Source organism: Salvelinus alpinus, chromosome 29 (assembly GCF_045679555.1).
Source record: "Salvelinus alpinus chromosome 29, SLU_Salpinus.1, whole genome shotgun sequence".
NCBI classification, from domain to species: domain Eukaryota; kingdom Metazoa; phylum Chordata; class Actinopteri; order Salmoniformes; family Salmonidae; genus Salvelinus; species Salvelinus alpinus.
In genome coordinates this window covers 21,062,266-21,089,380 of record NC_092114.1, presented here as the reverse complement: position 1 = coordinate 21,089,380, position 27,115 = coordinate 21,062,266, and the positions used below count along the sequence as shown (strand labels likewise).

General features: G+C 47.2%; 1 protein-coding gene across 3 annotated transcripts in view; it reads left to right on the top strand.

The window, feature by feature from the left end:
* The window catches only part of LOC139559291 (neurabin-1-like), a 119,028-nt gene that overhangs the window by 76,741 nt on the left and 15,172 nt on the right, over positions 1-27,115 (top strand). For all 3 annotated transcript variants that reach the window (XM_071375156.1, XM_071375157.1, XM_071375154.1), the window contains exons 7-13: positions 3,380-3,553; positions 4,743-4,796; positions 5,888-6,117; positions 20,456-20,552; positions 20,885-20,999; positions 22,921-23,009; positions 26,957-27,101. In XM_071375156.1, the coding sequence (XP_071231257.1) occupies positions 3,380-3,553; positions 4,743-4,796; positions 5,888-6,117; positions 20,456-20,552; positions 20,885-20,999; positions 22,921-23,009; positions 26,957-27,101 (904 nt within the window). The remainder of the gene's footprint in view (positions 1-3,379; positions 3,554-4,742; positions 4,797-5,887; positions 6,118-20,455; positions 20,553-20,884; positions 21,000-22,920; positions 23,010-26,956; positions 27,102-27,115) is intronic.

Below are 27,115 nucleotides of genomic sequence, written 5' to 3'. Positions count from 1 at the left end.
AGGCGTGGGAGCCTGATGGGCCAGCTGAATCATGACGTGGGGTGGGTGTCTGCCAAGCCAACCGGGGCAAGAAGACCTCTCAAGCCAGCTAAGGTTTGGAAGCCCGACGAGCTAGCTGAGGCACCCCTGGTTCCATCGGCGACGGCACCTGACGAGCCGTCACCCTGATGCTTCCTTTAGTGGTGTCAGCATTCTGTACCTCTCGACTCTGGAGACCAGAAGCAAGTACAGGGAGTGAACATTTACTGGAAAACGGACATCAGACCAAAACAAGAACAGCGTCTGGACAGGGGGAACAAAACGACATAAGGACAATAATGCTGACACGGGGAACCAACTGAGGAACAGACAGATTTAAGGCAATCAACAAAGTAATGGAGTCCAGGTAAGTCCAATATTGGGCAGATACGCGTAATGAAGGTGACAGGTGTGCGTAATGAAGGGCAGCCTGGTGCCCTCGAGCGCCAGAGAGGGGGAGCGGGAGCAGGCGTGACAGAGACATCTGTGGCAATGTGTTGTATGACAAATCTGCACATTTTAGAGTGGCCTTTTATTGTCCTCAGCATGAGGTGCACATATGTAATGATCATGCTGTTTAATCAGCTTCTTGATATGCCACACCTGTCAGGTGGATGGATTATCTTGGTAAAGGAGAAATGCTCACAAACAGGGATGGAATATTTTTTTCTTTATGGAACATTTCTGGGATTTTTTATTTCAGCTCATGAAACAAGGGACCAACACTTTACATGTTGCGTATATATGTTAGTTCAGGGTATTTTTCAAGGAGAACAAATAATTACTTTGAAGGTGACTACAACTATTTGAATACAGATCCCCAAAAAGTAAAACTTTTTTAAACTATTTAAATGTTGCTATTGTAATAATCACAAAGTTACTACAACTTGATGTCAACTGACAATTGTATGCAGTCACTACTGTAAGTCGCTGTGGAGCGTCTGCTAAATTAGTAAGATTTAAATGTAAGTGTTACTGTATTACCTTATGTCACTCATTATTCAAATATATTTGTTAGTCATTTTGAAGCTGCAAAAGTGGTCTACCCTAATGTTGAGGTGATTCCATGTCCCTCATTTAATTCTAGGCTATAAGATTCATGTCTAAGAGCCCTCTAAAACATGTGCTTATGATCATATATTTAGAATAATTCCACTAACTGTTGTAGTTTTTGGTTCTAATTCAAATATTTGGCAATATCAAAGACACTAATTGCCTTTTAGTTTAAACTATGAACTATATTCGACTACCTCAAGTATTTATGTGTATCTATGCGTGATGATTTCATATACAACATTTTTATTTGGCCAAACGTCCATTACTGTTTGTCATTCATTGGTGGATGGATTGTTGTCACTGAGAGGGTTGTATTGCATGTCTGTCTGTGTACTGGGAACACCAGCCAAACCAAAAGCTCCACAGCTTTCTGATATTATCAGTCCCAAGCTGTGTTTAGGGTGAATAATGTGCCATGTGGTAGGAACTTAATGTAATATTTATGGAGCTATTGATATTAATGCTGTCATTTTATTGCAGAGCGTAAATCATCTTACAGAATTCATAATTGTTTACCATGTCGGTTATGCATAATGAATGTTTTGCTAGTTTCAATTCAGTGTGGAGTCCCCAGTGTAGGTTCCCAAGCACCGTTTTGACTGCATGGGGTAGCTATGGATTCTGTAGGAATGTCAGACATATTAGTAATGGTAATTCAATCATCACTATTATACTGTGTGCTGTCAGACTGTAAGACTTAATGGCACCCTATCCCCTATATAGTGCACTACTTTCGATGAGAGAGAGAGAGACCCCCCCCCCCCCCCCCCCCGCATGGCAAACACACAGGGTTAAATCTCTGACTGGTCAGCCCTGAGTAAGTCAGCAAGGCTTTAGATGTGTCTGTCCAGATCGTCAGCCATGTAAACACACACACACTATAAATGCACTATAGCAGATATTTGTTGAGAGCAGCAGGAGAGAAATCTTCTGCTGTACCATAACAAAGCAAGCACCAGATGTTTCTAATAATGTTTCTGTGTGTGTATGTTTGTTTGCTCGCCATCTCTGTAAGCTCCAGCACCAGTGTATCTGAGGTGTCAATCGCCCAGTGTGATTCTGGCAGAAGGACCAGAGAGAGGATGCCAGGATGGATCATTCGATCCTGGGTAGAGCAGGCCCTGGGTCTGCTTGGCTCTCCCTGCCTGGCTCTCTGCAACCAGATCTGAGGCTGCTGCAGGCTGCAGCAGTGCGGAACTCCTCTTTATAAGCATGTCTGTCTGGATCACTTTAGTGAGGCTGCAGGGAAGAGAAGCACATAGAGTATCCTGCTGTGGCTGTGTTCTAGACCACACATACTGCACAATCATCCCTCTTCCTTACTTACCCCCCTGTAACCCTAACTCTGACCCTCTCCTCATCCCCCATCCCTCAATCATCCCCCTTCCTCACCTTACCTCATCCCCCAGCTTTACCTATACCCCCCTAACCCTGACCCTGACCCTCTCCTCAAACCCCATCCCTCAATCATCCCTCACCTCACCCCCCAGCTTTACCCCCTAACCCTGACCCTCTCCTCAACCCCCATCCCTCAATCATCCCTCTTCCTCACCTCACCCCCCGTCTTTACCTACCCCTGCAACCCTGACCCTCTCCTCAACTCCCCATCCCTCAATCATCCCTCTTCCGCACCTCATCCCCCGTCTTTACCTACCCCTGCAACCCTGACCCTCTCCTCAACTCCCCATCCCTCAATCATCCCTCTTCCTCACCTCATCCCCCGTCTTTACCTACCCCTGCAACCCTGACCCTCTCCTCAACTCCCTATCCCTCAATCATCCCTGTCCCTCTCACTTTGACAGGACCCCTGTCATCCTGTACCCAGACCGGACAACTGGTCTCTCGCTCACTCTCGCTAAGTCTCTTTCTCTCTCTCCTTTCCTCATAATAACACAGCCAGTTATGAATCAGTTATGAACTTAACCATCCTCTCAGTGCTGTTGAGTTTTGGAGACATTATTGTGAAGCACAGAGCCTCTGCCTTCCCCTTCCATCCTGAGAAAGAGAGCTGAATTTACAACCTTGGCTGAGAGAAAGCTTACACTGGTGTATTTGTTGTCCTCACTGTAAAACATATTAATCGTTTTCATTATCAAATGCAACATTGGAGTGGCAGGCAGCGCTTCTTAAAATAGGAAGGGATAACTCAATGAAAGTTAGACCAAGTCAGAACAAAGAAAGAGAAGATGAAAACAGTAAACAAGCTTTAGATACATAATACTGTGTGTTCCCAGTGACATGTACGACTAGTTATGGAATGTATTCTCATTTCTCATGTTGTGTGTGTGTCTGTGTGTGTCCTCAGACTGGGGAGTACGCCACTGATGAGGAGGAGGAGGCGGGGCCGGCCGCGGACGGTGGTGGGGATGAGGAGGGTGACGGGGAGAAGAGCATCGAGGTGTTCGATTTGCCAGAAACAGATGACATCATTTCCCCCTCAGAGTTGGACGCAACCAAACTCTACCAGACATTCAGAGAGGTCACTCGAACACCCCTTTCATTTGTCTATTGGATTTATTTGATTCTATTCTTCTGTCTATTTCATTAGTCTAAGTATTCCAGCACTCTAAAAAAATACAGAAGTTCCAACAAAAACATCTTATGTATTTTCCTCACACTAATATCACTAATACTGTGGCTTGGAACTTGGTACAACAACTATTTCTCGTTCCTGATTGCAACAAAGTCAAAGAGTAACAAATGACTGAAATGTAGTTTTTGGCCGTTACTTTCTTCTAGAGCCCATTTTCCTTTTTAAAGGACCCAACCTGCTAGTAATATTGATTGAAAAGCCTTACTAGCACTGCTGGCACCAGAACATTTTGTCCCTCACTCCCCACTTGTGACACATTCAACAAATTGCCTGAGCTGCACTGCGGTGTTCTGGATATTGAGTGAGAAATCATGTAATCTCTACTGTCCCAAGACCTCTACTCTCTCTCTCTCTCTCTCTCCCCCTTTCTCTCTTCAGCTTTCTCTCTCTCTTCACTTTCCTCAACTGCCTCTCTTTCTTCACTTCTCTCTTACTACTTACTGTATGTAGTTCCTATATCCCTTTAGCCTACTGACTCTCCCTCTATTTTGGACCTTTCTATCACTCCCTCTATTTTGGACCTTTCTCTCTCTCCCTCTCTACTTTGTACCTTTCTCTCTCTCCCTCTCTACTTTGTACCTTTCTCTCTCTCCCTCTCTACTTTGTACCTTTCTCTCTCTCCCTCTACTTTGTACCTTTCTCTCTCTCCCTCTCTACTTTGTACCTTTCTCTCTCTCCCTCTACGTTGTACCTTTCTCTCTCTCCCTCTCTACTTTGTACCTTTCTCTCTCTCCCTCTCTACTTTGTACCTTTCTCTCTCTCCCTCTCTACTTTGTACCTTTCTCTCTCTCCCTCTCTACTTTGTACCTTTCTCTCTCTCCCTCTCTCCCTCTACTTTGTACCTTTCTCTCTCTCCCTCTCTCCCTCTACTTTGTACCTTTCTCTCTCACTCCCCTTCTTGGTCTCCTGTTCTGTGAGTCTCTCCCTGTCAGTGGTAGAGAGTGCTGTCATGCATGGGCTGGGCTGTGTGGCTCTTCTCAGTGGTTGTGTGTGTGCATGAGGCTTGTCCAGCACAGAGGCTGCGCAGCCAAGTGTTTGATCATCAGATCGACCTCCTCCCTTTCTACTCCCTCAGCTGCAGATCAAGCACACTGTCACCGAGGCAGAGATACAGAAGCTCAAAAACAAGGTAAGAAATGTCCCCTGCTGTCATCTCTAAGATGAATGGTATAAAAGGCAAATTAAGTGCAATAAACGCATGAGAAATAGACATGTTTGGAAAAAGGACGTCATTGGACAGTGCAGGGTATAATAGTTTCTATTTTAAGTTATTTCTGAATATTTAAGGCAATTGCATGTATATTTCAGCAGTTTAGCTTCACTGCACGGCAGAGTTGCCTCTTGCAGTTTCATGTCAAAGGTGTCTGGGCAGTGAGAGAGCCAGTGGTTAAGTGAGAGTGACATGCAAGCAGGCACAGCTTTCTAAAAGTTTCTGGTTTATCCTCCCTCTGCATCCTCACGAGGACAGCTTAGCTCAAACTGCAGGAAATGATTTAGAGATATTAACTGAATTCAATGACTGGATTTAGTGAAATTGAAAGATAAGCTTGTTGGTGTAATGCTCTGAGCATGAGCTGCTCTGGTGGTCCTTGGGAGAGGGTTGCTTTAGAAGTTTGCCCTGAGGAGTAGAAGGATTTAATACAATAACAATGTTTAGAAGGAGGTCACACCAATAAACTAAGCTCAACGAAGGGCTTGTCAGTACATGGTCTGTTAGTTTCTCTCCGTTGTGAAGGCTGGATAGTAAGCCTTAAGTCAAGTATATTATGGTGCTATATATTTTATGTTATGTGTTTAACCCATAGCACGGTCTCTTTTTTAGTGTTGACTATCATACTGTACCTGAGTTTCCATGGCAAAAAGAAAAACACAAAGCAGACTAAAGTCTTTGTTCCTTTAAAACCTATTGTGTGCTATAGCTTGAAAAATTAACAAATGTTTCTTCCAACATTAGGACTATTTCCAAAGAAATATTGTCATCTTCATGTTTTGTTTGCTTTGCTTACTTACTTCCTAGTATCAAAGTACTGGTATCGTGACAACATGTAATACCATAGTGTGTCTAGTCAGTCAGCTGGCTTGTGCTTTACAGTATTTGGAAATCTGTCAATACTGTATTTGTGTTCCACTGTTTGTATTTAATGAGGTGCCTAGTGGTGTGTGTAGGCCGTGTTGGTGTGTGAGTGTAATACCATGCTTATCTGTGCTTGTCTATCCCAGCTCGCTGTGGTGGAGAGGGAGAAGGCACGCTGGGAGAAGGAGAAGAGCCAGCTGAAGGCCAGCATGGAGGAGAACAAGGAGAGGATGCTGAAGCTGGAGAGTTACTGGATCGAGGCCCAGACCCTGTGCCACACGGTCAACGAGCACCTGAAGGAGGCCCAGTGCCAGTACACCACCCTAGAGAAGAAGTACAACAAGGCCAAGAAACTCATCAAAGACTTCCAGCAGAAGTGAGTCAAAGTCTGGTACTAAACTGGTCTAAATTAGACAATATACTGGTTCAATATACTGTATCATTCTTAGCCTTGGTAAGGCTTGTTATGTTACGAACCCAGGTTCTATCCCCTATTCGGGAGTTACTCATCCCCAGATCTGTTGCTCTGGTCTAGTCAGTACCTAGCCACACACTCCAGACATGTTGCTCTGGTCTAGTCAGTACCTAGCCACACACTCCAGACATGTTGCTCTGGTCTAGTCAGTACCTAGCCACACACTCCAGACATGTTGCTCTGGTCTAGTCAGTACCTAGCCACACACTCCAGACATGTTGCTCTGGTCTAGTCAGTACCTAGCCACACACTCCAGACATGTTGCTCTGGTCTAGTCAGTATCTAGCCACACACTCCAGACGTGTTGCTCTGGTCTAGTCAGTACCTAGCCACATACTCCAGACGTGTTGCTCTGGTCTAGTCAGTACCTAGCCACACACTCCAGATCTGTTGCTCTGGTCTAGTCAGTACCTAGCCACACACTCCAGATGTGTTGCTCTGGTCTAGTCAGTAACTAACCACACATTTCAGATCTGTTGCTCAGTTCTAGTCAGTAACTAGCCGCACACTCCAGACGTGTTGCTCAGGTCTAGTCAGTACCTAGCCACACACTCCAGATGTGTTGCTCTGGTCTAGTCAGTAACTAACCACACATTTCAGATCTGTTGCTCAGGTCTAGTCAGTAACTAGCCACACACTCCAGATGTGTTGCTCTGGGCTAGTCAGTAACTAACCACACATTTCAGATCTGTTGCTCAGGTCTAGTCAGTAACTAGCCACTCAGATGTGTCCATGTCATCTGTTGCTATGAGTGTAAAACTGGTTGTTTACGACTGAAAACCTGAGAATGTATTACTACATTATTCAGACTACTTTGGTTCATATGGACATGTCAAACCTTATTATTGTAGCTTTGTTTTTTAATTCAAGTCCAAGTTTAGAGGCATTTTCAAACTGTTGCTTATTTTAGGTAATACACTCACTATATGTTATTCAAACCCTGTTACTTTCCTATAGTATGTCTATCAAACAATTTCACAAACAAATTCCACCCATTAGTCTGGAGGACATTTTTTTTTTTTGAAAACTCTGTTTATTAAGTTTTACACACACAGACAAGACAAAGCAATATAAATAATATACTCAACTAGAAAAAAATACAAATAATACATTAAAAAAAAATAGCTTTAAAGATACCATACTTTAGACAAGTTAAACACACCAGGCAGAAGGCTACAAAGGTTAAAGGGCAATCTATAGTATAGGGACAGAGCAACCACCTCACCATTGTTCCTGTAAACAGTCAAGGGATGGGGTGGAGAAATGCAACCACTCACAGACAGTCAAGGCCACAGACCAACCATCCACTGGACCAAAAATGAAAAGTTTACAATGCTTTAAAATAAAAAATGAATAATAATAATTTTATGTAGGCGTGAACGAAATTTAAAAATAAAAATAACTGGGAAAAACAAGCTCACACCTTAGTCTCTGCCCGGGCAAGATGAACAAGGCATCCGCAGGTCACAATCAATAAGCACATCAACCTTAATGCCCCCCCCCCCCAGAAAAAACACAGAGAAATGCTCATCCAACCCCTAAGTAAGTCACAGGGGGGTCAAATACAGACTTATTTTGGTTTTAATAGGAATGCCATCAGAGGATGGACTGTTTAAAGTAACACCGGAATGGAGCCCAAGCCTCATTAAACAGTTTGGGGTTCCCACGTGAATTTAATTTAATTTTTTCTAGTTTCAGAGAGCACAACACATCTCTCACCCAATATGTATAAGATGGGGGAGCTGCCATCTTCCAGTTCTGTAGTATTAGCCGTCTAGCTAAAAGAGTTGTATAAGCAACAGTGTCCGACTGGATTCTTGACAGGGGGGTACCTATGGGCAGTACACCAAAAAGGGCTGTAAGGGGAGACGGATCTATAACAGTGTCATATATATCAGAGAAACATTTAAATATTAATTCCCAGAAACCTGACAGTTTATGACAGCCCCAGAACATATGCAACAGTGTGGCTGGTTCTATTTTACATCTGACACAGGTAGGATCAAAATCAGAGAATATTCTTCCAAGTCTGGCCCCAGACCAGTGGATACGGTGAACCACCTTGAATTGAATGAGGCTGTGTCTAGTGCTAAAAGAGGACGAATGCACCCTGCGCAGCACAGATTCCCAGGTGTCTTCCCCAAGTTCCTCCCCCAAATCCTTTTCCCATCGAGTCTTTAAAGGCACCAAAGAAGGGTTCTGTAAGTCATGAATGATTGCATATACATCTGAAATTGTGCCCCTAGGAAGCTTGTTCAGCTCCAAGATGCTCTCTATAGCTGTATTCGCAGGCATATGGGGAAATTCAGGTGTGTTAGCTCTGACAAAGTTCCTAGTCTGGAGATAGCGGAAAAAGTGGGATTGGGGGAGGTTGAACCTTTCCTGTAGCTGAGCAAAAGAGGCAAATGTGTCATCAAAGAATAATTGGGCTAGTGAGGAGAGGCCTAGTGAGTGCCAGATGCCAAAAGCCCCATCATTCAAAGATGGAGGAAATAAAATGTTCTGATTGATTGGGCCTGATAGAGAAAAGCCTCGGAGGCCAAAGGCTAAACGGAACTGATTCCAAATTTTAAGAGACTGCTTTACAATTGGGTTGACACACCTTTTGCCTAGGGACACTGGGAGAGACGAGCACAACACAGAAGAAAGTGCAGCAGGTTTACACGATTCAGACTCCATCTGGACCCAGAGTGGTCTGGGGCCAGTAGGATCAGTCTGCAGCCAGTACAGAAGGGCTCTGAAATTTGCAGCCCAATAGTATGTCTGAAAATTTGGTAGAGCTAAACCCCCCAATGACTTAGGCTTCTGTAAATGTTTTTTACCAATCCGTGGTACCTTGCCATCCCAAATGAAATGCATGAATGTTTGATCCAGTGAAATAAAAAAAGATTTTGGAATAAAAATGGGTAAACATTGAAATAAATATAGAAATTTGGGCAACACACTCATTTTAATGACATTAATCCTTCCGATAAGAGAAAGAGGTAGCGACTTCCAAAAAGTAAAAGATTGTTTCAAACTGTCTGCTAGAGCAACCAAGTTTTCCTGAAACAGATTTGAATATTTCCTTGTCACTTTAACTCCCAAGTAGGTGAATTGATCCCGGACAATCCTAAACTGAGAACTTGTAAAAGAGCACTTTAAAGCAGCCTTGTTTACAGGAAAAAGCTCACTCTTGCCTAGATTCAGCTTGTACCCTGAGATTGATCCAAACCTTTTAAGAACAGATAAGGCGCGTGGCAATGAGGTATCAGGGTTAGAGATAAACAAAAGGAGGTCATCCGCATATAGCGAGACTTTCTGCTCTGAGCCCGTCCTGATTATTCCTTGAATGGCATCATTAGAGCGTAGTGCAATGGCGAGAGGTTCGATTGCCAAAGCAAACAACAAGGGGGAGAGTGGACAGCCCTGTCTGGATCCGCGGTGCAAGGGAAAATAGTCAGAGGACAAGTTGTTAGTCCGTACCGAAGCCATGGGGGAAAAATAAAGAATCTTTATCCACGCAATGAATTTGGGACCAAAGCCAAATCTATAAAGGGTAGCTGTTAGGTAATCCCACTCAACGCGGTCAAACGCTTTTTCTGCATCAAGTGAGACCACTACCTCTGGGTCCTCCGACGCTGGGGAGTACAGTATATTCATAAGGCGCCTAATATTGAAAAACAAATGCCTATTTCTCACAAAGCCAGTCTGGTCAGAGTGTATTACTTGGTGCAGCGAGCCTTCCATACGGATGGCTAAAAGCTTGGCTAGAATTTTGTAATCACAGTTTAAAAGCGAGATTGGGCGATAGGATCCACATTCCAGGGGGTCTTTGTTTTTCTTTAATAGTAATGAAATTGAAGCCTGATAAAGAGTAGGCGGTAGCTTTGAGGTATCAAGGCACTCTGCAAATAGTCGAGACAAGAATGGGCAAAGCAGACCAGAAAACGTCCTGTAAAATTCGGTTGGAAAACCATCCGGACCCGGTGATTTACCACTTTTCATTGCGGACACTGCTGTTGCAATCTCCTCAGGTGTAAATTCTTCTTCTAGACAGTCATGGGTGTCTGTATCAATTGAAGGCATATTCAGGCCATTAAAGAAGGAATCAATCAGCAAAGGGTCTTGAGGGGATTCAGAGGTGTATAGCGCAGAGTAAAATTGTTTGAATTGATCATTGATCTCTTTATGTATAACTGTGGTGGCACCAGACGGGGTCCTTATTTGTGGGATTAAACGTGAGGCCTCAGACTTACGGATCTGATGTGCAAGGAGTTTACTGGCCTTGTCGCCTTGTTCATACACTCTGTACCGAGCTCGCAAGAGTAACTGTTCAGCTTGCCTGGTAGAAAGCTCATCAAATTCAGATTGGAGTAGTTGGCGCTCTTTATGCAGATCAGAGGAAGGAACCGTAGCATACTTCTCATCCAATGTGGCTATGGATTCGCTCAGGTCCCGAAGTCGCTGAGAGCGAACTCTGTTTTGGTTGGCTGTATAAGAGATAATTTGGCCACGTAGGTATGCTTTGAGAGACTCCCATATGGTAGAGGAGGACATACCTGGTGTTGAATTAGTTTCTAGGAATAAGGTGATTTCAGAAGAAATGAAATTGACAAACTCCTTATCTGAGAGTAAAATGGGGTTGAGACGCCATTGATAACACATAGGAGGTCGCTGGGGAAACTCTAGTTCAAGCACTAATGGTGAATGGTCAGAAATAACAATACTCTTGTAAGTACACTGCCGAAGGTTAGGCAGAAGTTTTTTGTCCAAAAAGAAGTAATCAATCCGGGAGTATGTTTGATGGACATGAGAATAAAAGGAATACTGTCTATCTGTAGGATGTAGGAAACGCCAGGCCTCAAACATGGCATATTTCTGAAGAAAGGCTTGAATAAGTAGGGCACATTTAGATGGGCCTGTAGTTGTTCGTGAGGACTTGTCAAGAACTGGGGACATTTTGCAGTTGAAATCCCCCCCTAAAATCAACAAATGAGAATGTAAATTGGGTATAGCAGACAAAAAGGAAGAAATGAAACTTGTGTCATCCCAATTGGGAGCATAAACACTAGCCAACACAAGAGGGGTAGAAAACAGCTTACCGGTTACTATGATGTATCGTCCCTTAGGATCAGCGATAACCTCAGAAGCTACAAAGGGAGTAGCTTTATCAACCAAAATGGCAGCCCCTCTTGATTTACTATGAAAGTTAGAGTGGAACACTTGACCAACCCAGTCCCTACGCATCCTAAAGTGCTCACCAGTCCTCAAGTGAGTCTCTTGTAGAAATGCAATATTTGCATTCAAACCCTTTAAGTGTGTCAACACCCTCTTACGCTTCACTGGGTTATTAACCCCTTTGATGTTCCACGAAATGTACTTGATCGCATTGTTTCGGCCCCTCTGGGCATTCCCGTTATACAACCCTGTCATTAGAGCATAGAATGGAAAAGCAATGAGCGCCCAAAAACCCCAGAATAACTTGTCTCAGAGTAATAATGTACGGTGGTAGATGTTTGGAAAAAGTACAGAAAAAAAAACGAAAAAGACAGAATGACAACATTAGAACTGAACAATTCAACCCCTCCCCCCCCCCCTCCCCCCATCCCAGACAATACCTCCCCAAACGAGGTACAAGCCTAAATAGAACATGTTCTCTTCGCACAGTATGTCTGTGAGAGTGCGGTCTTAAACCTAAACCCACAGTCCCGCTCTTTAAAGTCGCGTTTTGTTAGTGGATCAAACAGCAAAAAAAAAGAGAATCATTTTTTAAATAAAAATAAATAAAAGTGAATCCCTTGTGCAAACGAAATTACAAAAGCACCACTTGTAGATGTATATAATTATATTCCCAGTCTTATAACAGGCATTTGAGAGAGAAAATAAATAAAATAAATAAAATGTATAAAGGCTCTCAGCCGAAGACCTAATTTGAAGTAAGGAAATCGTAGTAAGACAATCAAAAATAATAATAATGATTATTATTATAATAGTTGTCTAGTTGAATGCTGAGACAGCTTACAACCAATACCAAAAAACTACGTGTGCGCAACGTTGAACGCTTGCTGGGCATAAATGACGCTCAGAACTTTTAAAATTTAAGTGAGGACCCCAAAAAACGTGTCGCCTCGGGAAGCATTTACTGTTTACTGGGTCAATGCAAACGGATGCAGTAAACAAATAGCCAAGAATATTTTGAGTCACTGAGACACTATGTAAACAAACTGAATAGGTGAGCAAGACAGCCTAGAAACACAGGAGTAAAGTAAAACCTCAATACAATGAAATTAAAATGACTGAATGCTTGTAAGGCAAGCACACTAGATGATCAAAACATTTAATCACATCAAATAAGCCTGAATGGGTTCGCCAACTCCCCAACTATACAAAATTAGCATGTTGTAGCTAAACATAATTGTACCACAGGTGGGTTACTTACTATCCACAGTTCGCAAGCAACAGTTGCTGAACTATGAGCAAGTTCAAGACTTCTTGATGTGACGTTGAATGTGAGAGAGAGCCTCATCCGGAGATTCAAATGTGTAGTCTTTACCATCATGAGATAGCCATAAACGGGCCGGGAATCGCAGTCCGTACTTCACACCTGGATGGTCCCGAAGTAGTCGCTTGGCCTGCCCGAAAGCTGCGCGCTGCCTGGAAACAGTGGGGGAGTAGTCCTGGTAGATGGAGAAGCTCTGTCCTTGAAAGCTCAGAGTGGTATTGCGGGCTCGTCGGAGAATCTCCATCTTCTCATGGAAAAAGTGCACTCGAAGAATTATGTCACGGGGCCTCTCCCCATCCCGGGGCTTTGGGCGCAGCGACCGGTGGGCACGATCAATCAGGGGCTTTTCATCTAAGGCAAGAACATCCTTCAGCAGCCCAGAAACGAAATCCGTGGCGCGAGGCATTTCCGCTGACTCTGGGACTGATACAAGTCTCAGGTTATTGCGGCGAGAGAATCCCTCTAAACTTACACAGCTCTCCTTCACCTTTTTCAAATCCGCAGCGAGGCGTTTCACGTCAGCCTCCAGGGATGTAGTTAAGTCGGAGACATTTGTAGCGGAGGTCTCCAGTGCTGCAATCGTTGTAGTGTGCGACGCCATTGTTGTTTTGAGTGATGTGATTGCTGGCACCGTCTCGTTCCGCAGGATGGTTAGATCTGCTTTTAAAGTATCAGAAACCTCCTTTATTCGGGCCTCAATCGTATTAACCACCTCCGTTTTCATTTCAACTATCTCAGAGCGTAGTAGTTTGATGGCCTCGAGAATGTTCATTTCAGCGCCGCCAGGCCAAGCCGCCCCCCCGGGTAAAGTGTCAGTCCCCGGGCCGTCAGGCTCAGGAGAGGGCGGTGATGAGAGTGTGTCTTGTAGGCCGGGTTTTCTCAAAGTCATGCTTTTAGCCTTATGTTTCGTCGACATGCTGACATTTGGAAGTAAAGTAGTCTTGGTTTTTACGGGAAGGGATCACCAAAATAATATATGAAAATAAATACGGTTCTGCTGCAAACTTCACATAAACTTTAAAAATACCACGGGAGCAAACGGAAAACACGTCAGTCGCACATGGCGTCCCTCCAATCCCCCTGGAGGACATTTTAACCAAGTGGCACTCAGTTGAAGGATTGCTTTAGAGAGAGAGAGCTGTGTTGACTTCCTTCCTGTGCAGCTCTCCTCCACACCGCAGCCGCTTTCTCAGCAGTGAGTTGATCTCTATGGTCATTCTCATCAGAACCGCTTTGCCCCTCTCCGCTCTGAATGCCTTTAATTGCCCTTGCCCTTGATGCGACATGTCCGTATTGGGTTTGTTATGGTCGTCTGTGTGTGTGCGAGGGAGCCTTGCGTCCTTCAGCCCTGCTGAAGAGAAAGGCAGGACTGTGTCTGACTGTCACTCTGACTTAAGTTCACTGAGCTCCTATTCTCCCTGGAATATTCTCCTTTACCATCTCTCTCTCTCTCTCTCTCACACACACACACACACACACACACACACACACACACACACACACACACACACACACACACACACACACACACACACACACACACACACACACACACACTGCACCCTTTCCCTTACCCCTGTACACTCTTGTTAAAGGAGACAACACAGAGATGAGCTCTACCCATCCCTTCACATCCCTGTCCTCACCCCTCTGAGAGGAGCTGTTCCCAACCATCCAACTACCTAACACTCTGTCCCTGTCCACACCCCTCTGAGAGGAGCTGTCCCCAACCATCCAACTACCTAACACTCTGTCCCTGTCCTCACCCCTCTGAGAGGAGCTGTTCCCAACCATCCAACTACCTAACACTCTGTCCCTGTCCTCACCCCTCTGAGAGGAGCTGTTCCCAACCATCCAACTACCTAACACTCTGTCCCTGTCCTCACCCCTCTGAGAGGAGCTGTTCCCAACCATCCAACTACCTAACACTCTGTCCCTGTCCTCACCCCTCTGAGAGGAGCTGTCCCCAACCATCCAACTACCTAACACTCTGTCCCTGTCCACACCCCTCTGAGAGGAGCTGTCCCCAACCATCCAACTACCTAACACTCTGTCCCTGTCCTCACCCCTCTGAGAGGAGCTGTTCCCAACCATCCAACTACCTAACACTCTGTCCCTGTCCACACCCCTCTGAGAGGAGCTGTTCCCAACCATCCAACTACCTAACACTCTGTCCCTGTCCACACCCCTCTGAGAGGAGCTGTCCCCAACCATCCAACTACCTAACACTCTGTCCCTGTCCACACCCCTCTGAGAGGAGCTGTTCCCAACCATCCAACTACCTAACACTCTGTCCCTGTCCACACCCCTCTGAGAGGAGCTGTTCCCAACCATCCAACTACCTAACACTCTGTCCCTGTCCACACCCCTCTGAGAGGAGCTGTTCCCAACCATCCAACTACCTAACACTCTGTCCCTGTCCACACCCCTCTGAGAGGAGCTGTCCCCAACCATCCAACTACCTAACACTCTGTCCCTGTCCACACCCCTCTGAGAGGAGCTGTTCCCAACCATCCAACTACCTAACACTCTGTCCCTGTCCACACCCCTCTGAGAGGAGCTGTTCCCAACCATCCAACCACCTAACACTCTGTCCCTGTCCACACCCCTCTGAGAGGAGCTGTTCCCAACCATCCAACTACCTAACACTCTGTCCCTGTCCACACCCCTCTGAGAGGAGCTGTTCCCAACCATCCAACCACCTAACACTCTGTCCCTGTCCACACCCCTCTGAGAGGAGCTGTTCCCAACCATCCAACTACCTAACACTCTGTCCCTGTCCACACCCCTCTGAGAGGAGCTGTTCCCAACCATCCAACTACCTAACACTCTGTCCCTGTCCTCACCCCTCTGAGAGGAGCTGTTCCCAACCATCCAACTACCTAACACTCTGTCCCTGTCCACACCCCTCTGAGAGGAGCTGTTCCCAACCATCCAACTACCTAACACTCTGTCCCTGTCCACACCCCTCTGAGAGGAGCTGTCCCCAACCATCCAACTACCTAACACTCTGTCCCTGTCCACACCCCTCTGAGAGGAGCTGTTCCCAACCATCCAACTACCTAACACTCTGTCCCTGTCCACACCCCTCTGAGAGGAGCTGTTCCCAACCATCCAACTACCTAACACTCTGTCCCTGTCCACACCCCTCTGAGAGGAGCTGTCCCCAACCATCCAACTACCTAACACTCTGTCCCTGTCCACACCCCTCTGAGAGGAGCTGTTCCCAACCATCCAACTACCTAACACTCTGTCCCTGTCCACACCCCTCTGAGAGGAGCTGTTCCCAACCATCCAACCACCTAACACTCTGTCCCTGTCCACACCCCTCTGAGAGGAGCTGTTCCCAACCATCCAACTACCTAACACTCTGTCCCTGTCCACACCCCTCTGAGAGGAGCTGTTCCCAACCATCCAACCACCTAACACTCTGTCCCTGTCCACACCCCTCTGAGAGGAGCTGTTCCCAACCATCCAACTACCTAACACTCTGTCCCTGTCCACACCCCTCTGAGAGGAGCTGTTCCCAACCATCCAACTACCTAACACTCTGTCCCTGTCCACACCCCTCTGAGAGGAGCTGTTCCCAACCATCCAACTACCTAACACTCTGTCCCTGTCCACACCCCTCTGAGAGGAGCTGTTCCCAACCATCCAACTACCTAACACTCTGTCCCTGTCCACACCCCTCTGAGAGGAGCTGTCCCCAACCATCCAACTACCTAACACTCTGTCCCTGTCCACACCCCTCTGAGAGGAGCTGTTCCCAACCATCCAACTACCTAACACTCTGTCCCTGTCCACACCCCTCTGAGAGGAGCTGTTCCCAACCATCCAACTACCTAACACTCTGTCCCTGTCCACACCCCTCTGAGAGGAGCTGTCCCCAACCATCCAACTACCTAACACTCTGTCCCTGTCCACACCCCTCTGAGAGGAGCTGTTCCCAACCATCCAACTACCTAACACTCTGTCCCTGTCCACACCCCTCTGAGAGGAGCTGTTCCCAACCATCCAACTACCTAACACTCTGTCCCTGTCCACACCCCTCTGAGAGGAGCTGTTCCCAACCATCCAACTACCTAACACTCTGTCCCTGTCCTCACCCCTCTGAGAGGAGCTGTTCCCAACCATCCAACTACCTAACACTCTGTCCCTGTCCACACCCCTCTGAGAGGAGCTGTCCCCAACCATCCAACTACCTAACACTCTGTCCCTGTCCACACCCCTCTGAGAGGAGCTGTTCCCAACCATCCAACTACCTAACACTCTGTCCCTGTCCACACCCCTCTGAGAGGAGCTGTCCCCAACCATCCAACTACCTAACACTCTGTCCCTGTCCACACCCCTCTGAGAGGAGCTGTTCCCAACCATCCAACTACCTAACACTCTGTCCCTGTCCACACCCCTCTGAGAGGAGCTGTTCCCAACCATCCAACTACCTAACACTCTGTCCCTGTCCACACCCCTCTGAGAGGAGCTGTTCCCAACCATCCAACTACCTAACACTCTGTCCCTGTCCTCACCCCTCTGAGAGGAGCTGTTCCCAACCATCCAACTACCTAACACTCTGTCCCTGTCCTCACCCCTCTGAGAGGAGCTGTTCCCAACCATCCAACTACCTAACACTCTGTCCCTGTCCTCACCCCTCTGAGAGGAGCTGTTCCCAACCATCCAACTACCTAACACTCTGTCCCTGTCCTCACCCCTCTGAGAGGAGCTGTTCCCAACCATCCAACTACCTAACACTCTGTCCCTGTCCACACCCCTCTGAGAGGAGCTGTTCCCAACCATCCAACTACCTAACACTCTGTCCCTGTCCACACCCCTCTGAGAGGAGCTGTTCCCAACCATCCAACTACCTAACACTCTGTCCCTGTCCACACCCCTCTGAGAGGAGCTGTTCCCAACCATCCAACTACCTAACACTCTGTCCTTGTCCTCACCCCTCTGAGAGGAGCTGTTCCCAACCATCCAACTACCTAACACTCTGTCCTTGTCCTCACCCCTCTGAGAGGAGCTGTTCCCAACCATCCAACTACCTAACACTCTGTCCCTGTCCACACCCCTCTGAGAGGAGCTGTTCCCAACCATCCAACTACCTAACACTCTGTCCCTGTCCACACCCCTCTGAGAGGAGCTGTCCCCAACCATCCAACTACCTAACACTCTGTCCCTGTCCTCACCCCTCTGAGAGGAGCTGTTCCCAACCATCCAACTACCTAACACTCTGTCCCTGTCCACACCCCTCTGAGAGGAGCTGTTCCCAACCATCCAACTACCTAACACTCTGTCCCTGTCCTCACCCCTCTGAGAGGAGCTGTTCCCAACCATCCAACTACCTAACACTCTGTCCCTGTCCACACCCCTCTGAGAGGAGCTGTTCCCAACCATCCAACTACCTAACACTCTGTCCCTGTCCACACCCCTCTGAGAGGAGCTGTTCCCAACCATCCAACTACCTAACACTCTGTCCCTGTCCTCACCCCTCTGAGAGGAGCTGTTCCCAACCATCCAACTACCTAACACTCTGTCCCTGTCCACACCCCTCTGAGAGGAGCTGTCCCCAACCATCCAACTACCTAACACTCTGTCCTTGTCCTCACCCCTCTGAGAGGAGCTGTTCCCAACCATCCAACTACCTAACACTCTGTCCCTGTCCTCACCCCTCTGAGAGGAGCTGTCCCCAACCATCCAACTACCTAACACTCTGTCCTTGTCCTCACCCCTCTGAGAGGAGCTGTCCCCAACCATCCAACTACCTAACACTCTGTCCCTGTCCACACCCCTCTGAGAGGAGCTGTCCCCAACCATCCAACTACCTAACACTCTGTCCCTGTCCACACCCCTCTGAGAGGAGCTGTCCCCAACCATCCAACTACCTAACACTCTGTCCCTGTCCACACCCCTCTGAGAGGAGCTGTTCCCAACCATCCAACTACCTAACACTCTGTCCCTGTCCACACCCCTCTGAGAGGAGCTGTCCCCAACCATCCAACTACCTAACACTCTGTCCCTGTCCACACCCCTCTGAGAGGAGCTGTTCCCAACCATCCAACTACCTAACACTCTGTCCCTGTCCACACCCCTCTGAGAGGAGCTGTTCCCAACCATCCAACTACCTAACACTCTGTCCCTGTCCACACCCCTCTGAGAGGAGCTGTTCCCAACCATCCAACTACCTAACACTCTGTCCCTGTCCACACCCCTCTGAGAGGAGCTGTCCCCAACCATCCAACTACCTAACACTCTGTCCCTTGTCCATCACCCCTCTGAGAGGAGCTGTTCCCAACCATCCAACTACCTAACACTCTGTCCCTGTCCACACCCCTCTGAGAGGAGCTGTTCCCAACCATCCAACTACCTAACACTCTGTCCCTGTCCACACCCCTCTGAGAGGAGCTGTCCCCAACCATCCAACTACCTAACACTCTGTCCCTGTCCACACCCCTCTGAGAGGAGCTGTTCCCAACCATCCAACTACCTAACACTCTGTCCCTGTCCACACCCCTCTGAGAGGAGCTGTTCCCAACCATCCAACTACCTAACACTCTGTCCCTGTCCACACCCCTCTGAGAGGAGCTGTCCCCAACCATCCAACTACCTAACACTCTGTCCCTGTCCACACCCCTCTGAGAGGAGCTGTTCCCAACCATCCAACTACCTAACACTCTGTCCCTGTCCACACCCCTCTGAGAGGAGCTGTTCCCAACCATCCAACTACCTAACACTCTGTCCCTGTCCACACCCCTCTGAGAGGAGCTGTTCCCAACCATCCAACTACCTAACACTCTGTCCCTGTCCACACCCCTCTGAGAGGAGCTGTTCCCAACCATCCAACTACCTAACACTCTGTCCCTGTCCACACCCCTCTGAGAGGAGCTGTCCCCAACCATCCAACTACCTAACACTCTGTCCTTGTCCTCACCCCTCTGAGAGGAGCTGTTCCCAACCATCCAACTACCTAACACTCTGTCCCTGTCCACACCCCTCTGAGAGGAGCTGTCCCCAACCATCCAACTACCTAACACTCTGTCCCTGTCCACACCCCTCTGAGAGGAGCTGTCCCCAACCATCCAACTACCTAACACTCTGTCCCTGTCCACACCCCTCTGAGAGGAGCTGTCCCCAACCATCCAACTACCTAACACTCTGTCCCTGTCCACACCCCTCTGAGAGGAGCTGTCCCCAACCATCCAACTACCTAACACTCTGTCCCTGTCCACACCCCTCTGAGAGGAGCTGTTCCCAACCATCCAACTACCTAACACTCTGTCCCTGTCCACACCCCTCTGAGAGGAGCTGTCCCCAACCATCCAACTACCTAACACTCTGTCCCTGTCCACACCCCTCTGAGAGGAGCTGTTCCCAACCATCCAACTACCTAACACTCTGTCCCTGTCCACACCCCTCTGAGAGGAGCTGTTCCCAACCATCCAACTACCTAACACTCTGTCCCTGTCCACACCCCTTTGAGAGGAGCTGTTCCCAACCACCTAACACTCTGTCCCTGTCCACACCCCTCTGAGAGGAGCTGTCCCCAACCATCCAACCACCTAACACTCTGTCCCTGTCCTCACCCCTGTCAGAGGGCCACCAACATACCCTTCTAACCTCACCCCTGTCAGAGGGCCACCAACATACCCTTCTAACCTCACCCCTGTCAGAGGGCCACAAACATACCCTTCTAACCTCACCCCTGTCAGAGGGCCACCAACATACCCTTCTAACCCCCATCTCCTCTGTTTCTTCCAGAGAGGTGGAGTTTGTCCAGAAGGAGGATGCAGAGAGGAAGAGGCTGGAGGATACAGAGAAGGCCCACCTGGAGGAGATCCAGGGACTGCAAGTCAGGGTAACTATGTTTTCTCTGTATATTCCCTCTCCCTTTTTCTCAATGCTGCTGATTACACCCATTCCTTTTTAGGTGAGCATTCAGTACATACTTGCCACAGTATATGGCTTTGATGTACATGTATACGCTTACAATGCTGACTGTGTACAGTGCAAAGTTGTCTAAGTACAAGATAAATCCCTTATGTAATTACCCCAGTTCAACATTAGTACACTGCCTTGATTAGACATTTCCCCTGCTGGTACATGATGTTGCCAGTGGAGGGAGCCACTGTACAGCCACACTGCATGGGTCGCTAACCCTGAAACTCATTTGAAACGGTTTCTTCGCAGATTGCAGCCCTGGAGTCTGAGCTGATGCAACTGATGAAACAAAATGGCATCCAGATGAACAACAACAACAACAGCGCCCAACAGCAGAGTCCTGGGATGGCCGGCCCTGCCAGAGGTGAGTCTCAGGGAGATGGAGAGATCCAGAAATACAGTGGTCATATTCTAGTATAGCTCCCTGCCTAGGCAGTAATACCCACAATGTGGAAATAAAATACACATTACTGGTTATGTTCAGATGATTGACCCTGAATCTTCCATCCATTCTAATTTTACATTTTTTGTCATTTAGCAGACGTTCTTATCCAGAGCAACTTACAGGAGCAATTAGGGTACCTTGCTCAAGGGCACATTGACAGACTTGTCACCTAGTCGGCTTGGGGATTCAAACCAGCAACCTTTCAGTTACTGGCCCAATGCTCTAAACCGCTCGGCTACCTGCCACCCTCTCATCCCCCACTTCTCACTTCTCTTCCCTATGGGCCCTGGTCAAAAGTAGTGCACTATATCTGTCCTATCAGCTCCTTTCCTATTTCCTGTGCCCTCAAACTCTACAGTTATTGCCTTATTAGGGACATGGAGGGGCAAACAAGGACTGTGTCTCACTCCAAATGGCATCCGATTGGCTCTGGTCAAAAGTAGTGCACTATGTAGGGATTCGGGAATAGGGTGTCATTTGGGAAGCGGCTTGTATTAATGCATACTGTCATCACTAGCTCTAAGACTAACAGTACCCAAAGGCTTGAGATGTGTCTTGTATTAATGCATACTGTCATCACTAGCTCTAAGACTAACAGTACCCAAAGGCTTGAGATGTGTCTTGTATTAATGCATACTGTCATCACTAGCTCTAAGACTAACAGTACCCAAAGGCTTGAGATGTGTCTTGCATTAAAACTTGTTTTGCATGATGCTCCTCTTTTGCAAATCCCTCTTATTCTTTTTTCACCCACCGTGCATTATCTCTGAATGCACTTTGAACTTTGACCTCGTACTCCAATGCCACTTCAGTAAACAAACAAACAGTAAACCATTGCAAACTAAATCTGTCCTTCAGACGTAAACACATGGTGTGTGTCCTAAATAACACCCTACTTCCTATTTAGTGCACTATGTAGGAAATAGGATTCCATTTGGGATTCATACTATCACTGGCCTTTTTTTTCTGGGCTCCTCTGGCTTCTTCCAGTCCATTATAATGGATGCAGTGACCCTTGATCTGCCATCTCCGGGAGCCATAATAGACCTGATGAGGGGACAGTGGGCAGTCTCCGAATACTGATCCAGATCTGGAGAGACTGAATGAGGCAGTTGATTAAGCAATATCAGGGAGCGAGAGAGAGGGAGGTAGAGCGAGGCGGAGGCAGGGGGAGAGAGGCGGAGGCAGGGGGAGAGAGTGATGGAGGAGAGAGAGAGGGAGAGGGAGGTAGAGCGAGGCGGAGGCAGGGGGAGAGAGGCGGAGGGAGGGATAGAGAGAGGGATGGAGGAGAGAGAGAGGGAGAGGTGGGAGGGAAGGAAGGAAAGGGAGGAGGGAGAGAAAGAGGGATGGAGGGAGGGACCCTTCTGTGATTAGGCCTGTTCTGCGAATAGTGGGGTGTGATTTGATTTGGATGTTTGTGTGTGTATTTACCTACCGTTCATACAGTCCTGTAAATCTATCCATAGTGGAGTAAGTAGTCTTGGCTTGTGGGACGCAGAACGGCTCATAGGAGCAGGAGCCTATCTCCTGTTTCTGTTTCTGTAGCGTGAGGCAGCTTGATGTACAAGGACATCCCCTAGACAGGACGCTAGTCTAAGGAGATTGATTGGGGGTAAGGGCCTGCAATAGATCTACACATGTATGGTACCTAATGACCAACAGCCTCTCTTTTATCACAGATTCTTTTCATCTATACAGTATGTTCATGTAATTCTATAGCAAGAGGACCTTTGTTAGCCTGGTCCCAGATCTGTTTGTACTGTAATTTCAACTCCTTGTCATGCCAAAAAGGATAGCACAAACAGATCTGGGATCAGTGTTGTGTTGTGTGTTGTTCCAGAGCTGAGTGAGGTGGTTCCCCACGCTGGAAGCAGACAGAGACTCTCCAGAGGACTACCACAGGACAGCATCAGCTCTACAGAGGGAGAGGTTAGAATGGACACACACACACACGCACACACAGCACCAGTTCTGTTGACTCACATCATTTTAATACATACAACATTATACATACAACATTAGGAAACTGATATCATCAGTCTGCTATAATCACTACCAGTGATTGAATCAACATTACTCGTTGAAAATGAATTGAACTGTTTTCATACTTATATGTTTTATTGAAGTTAATCACACTGAGTGTGTGTGGTTAGCCCTGTCTGTCCTCTGCCCTTATATAATTAAGCAATAAGGCAGAAGGAGGTGTGGTATATGGCCAATATACTACGGCTAAGGGCTGTTCTGTGAAGTGCCTGGATACAGCTGTTAGCCATGGTATATTAGCCATATACCACAAACCCCAGAGCTTTATTGCTATTATAAACTGGTTACCAACGTAATTAGAGCAGTAAAAATACATGTTTTGTCGGTCTGATATACCACGGCTGTCAGCCAATCAGCATTCAGGGTTCGAATCACCCAGTTTATAAAAGCCTTTATGTAATATATTAATTTCTGGCTACGAGTCTGTTTAATCCTGAGTAGTGTCAAAACCTATTCTCCTTCCTTACTGAGTTAATTGCTGGTAAAGTCTCTTTTGGAAAACACTCTTTCCCAGGTATAAGCTTTTTCCCTTACTCAGCAATAAAATTGAGCAGGGCTTCGCCCCAAATGCCACCCTATTGAGGCCCATAGGACTCTGCACTATATAGGAAATAGGGTGCCATTTGGGACTCCGACTCCGACTACAGTATATAGTCTTAGAAAAGCAGGAAGACAGACAGTCACCAGCGACTATACAGAGGACAGACAGTCACCAGACACTATACTGAAGACAGACAGTCACCAGCCACTATACTGAAGACAGACAGTCACCAGCCACTATACTGAGGACAGACAGTCACCAGACACTATACTGAAGACAGACAGTCACCAGCGACTATACTGAAGACAGACAGTCACCAGCCACTATACAGAGGACAGACAGTCACCAGCGACTATACAGAGGACAGACAGTCACCAGCCACTATACTGAAGACAGACAGTCACCAGCCACTATACTGAGGACAGACAGTCACCAGACACTATACTGAAGACAGACAGTCACCAGCGACTATACTGAAGACAGACAGTCACCAGCCACTATACAGAGGACAGACAGTCACCAGCCACTATACAGAGGACAGACAGTCTCCAGCCACTATACTGAAGACAGACAGTCACCAGCCACTATACAGAGGACAGACAGTCTCCAGCCACTATACAGAGGACAGACAGTCTCCAGCCACTATACAGAGGACAGACAGTCACCAGCCACTATACTGAAGACAGACAGTCACCAGCCACTATACTGAGGACAGACAGTCACCAGACACTATACTGAAGACAGACAGTCACCAGCGACTATACTGAAGACAGACAGTCACCAGCCACTATACAGAGGACAGACAGTCACCAGCCACTATACAGAGGACAGACAGTCTCCAGCCACTATACTGAAGACAGACAGTCACCAGCCACTATACAGAGGACAGACAGTCTCCAGCCACTATACAGAGGACAGACAGTCTCCAGCCACTATACAGAGGACAGACAGTCTCCAGCCACTATACTGAAGACAGACAGTCTCCAGCCACTATACAGAGGACAGACAGTCTCCAGCCACTATACAGAGGACAGACAGTCTCCAGCCACTATACAGAGGACAGACAGTCTCCAGCCACTATACTGAAGACAGACAGTCTCCAGCCACTATACAGAGGACAGACAGTCTCCAGCCACTATACAGAGGACAGACAGTCACCAGCCACTATACAGAGGACAGACAGTCACCAGCCACTATACTGAAGACAGACAGTCACCAGCCACTATACTGAAGACAGACAGTCACCAGCCACTATACTGAAGACAGACAGTCACCAGCCACTATACAGAGGACAGACAGTCACCAGCCACTATACAGAAGACAGATATCACCAGCCACTATACAGTCGTGGCCAAAAGTTTTGAGAATTACACAAATATTTATTTTCACAAAGTCTGCTGCCTCAGTGTCTTTAGATATTTTTGTCAGATGTTACTATCAAATACTGTAATTACAAGCATTTCATAAGTGTCAAAGGCTTTTATTGACAATTACATGAAGTTGATGCAAAGAGTCAATATTTGCAGTGTTGACCCTTCTTTTTCAAGACCTCTGCAATCCGCCCTGCCATGCTGTCAATGAACTTCTGAGCCACATCCTGACTGAAGGCAGCCCATTCTTGCATAATCAATGCTTGGAGTTTGTTAGAATTTGTGTGTTTTTGGTTGTCCACCCGCCTCTTGAGGATTGGCCACAAGTTCTCAATGGGATTAAGGTCTGGGGAGTTTCCTGGCCATGGACCCAAATATCGATGTTTTGTTCCCCGAGCCACTTAGTTATCACTTTTGCCTTATGGCAAGGTGCTCCATCATGCTGGAAAGGGCATTGTTCATCACCAAACGAACAGTTTGGTGATGAACAATGCCCTTTCCAGCATGGATGGTTGGGAGAAGTTGCTCTCGGAGGATTTGTTGGTACCATTCTTTATTCATGGCTGTGTTCTTTGTGAGTGAGCCCACTCCCTTGGCTGAGAAGCAACCCCACACATGAATGGTCTCAGGATGCTTTACTGTTGGCATGACACAGGACTGATGGTAGCGCTCACCTTGTCTTCTCCAGACAAGCTTTTTTCCGGATGCCCCAAACAATCAGAAAGGGGATTCATCAGAGAAAATGACTTTACCCCAGTCCTCAGCAGTCCAATCCCTGTACCTTTTGCAGAATATCAGTCTGTCCCTGATGTTTTTCCTGGAGAGAAGTGGCTTCTTTGCTGCCCTTCTTGACACCAGGCCATCCTCCAAAAGTCTTTGCCTCACTGTGCGTGCGGATGCACTCACACCTGCCTGCTGATGCACTCACACCTGCCTGCTGCCATTCCCGCAGCTGAATCAACTTTAGGAGACGGTCCTGGCGCTTGCTGGACTTTCTTGGGCGCCCTGAAGCCTTCTTCACAACAATTGAACCGCTCTCCTTGAAGTTCTTGATGATCCGATAAATGGTTGATTTAGGTGCAATCTTACTGGCAGCAATATCCTTGCCTGTGAAGCCCTTTTTGTGCAAAGCAATGATGACGGCACGTGTTTCCTTGGAACAATGATTCCAAGCACCACCCTCCTTTTGAAGCTTCCAGTCTGTTATTCGAACTCAATCAGCATGACAGAGTGATCTCCAGCCTTGTCCTCGTCAACACTCACACCTGTGTTAACGAGAGAATCACTGACAAGCTGGTCCTTTTGTGGCAGGGTTGAAATGCAGTGGAAATGTTTTTATGGGATTCAGTTCATTTGCATGGCAAAGAGGGACTTTGCAATTAATTGCAATTCATCTGATCACTGTTAATAACATTCTGGAGTATATGCAAATTGCCATCATACAAACTGAGGCAGCAGACGTTGTGAAAATTTATATTTGTGTCATTCTCAAAACCTTTGGCCACAATTGTACAGAGGACAGACAGTCACCAGCCACTATACTGAAGACAGACAGTCACCAGCCACTATACTGAAGACCAGCTACCAGACAGACAGTCTTCAGTATAGACCTCAGATTTTTGATAGCATTTTAAAAGTAAATCTCTCTTTCTCTGTGTTCATCTTTCTGTCTCTCTTTCTATCTCTCCTTCTATCTTTCTCCTTCTTTATTGATCCCTCCCTCCCTCCTCTCCCTCTTACTTTGTCCCTCCTCCTTTCCTCTCTCTGCCTCCCCTTCTCTCTCTCTCTCTCTCTCTCTCTCTCTCTCTCTCTCTCTCTCTCTCTTTCTCTCTCTCTCCTCTCCTCTCCTCTCCTCTCCTCTCCTCTCCTCTCCTCTCCTCTCCTCTCCTCTCCTCTCTCTCCTCTCTCTCTCCTCTCTCTAGGCATCAGAGGGCCCTGGCAGTACTCGTTCATCCATCCGGAGTGCAGCCTCCAGTACTGTCGATGAATCCAGAGCCTCCAGGGCCCCTGGCAGTGGTGAGGGCTCCCCCAGACACACCCTCCACCAGCAGGCAGCAGACAACAACGGTCAGTGTAGAACC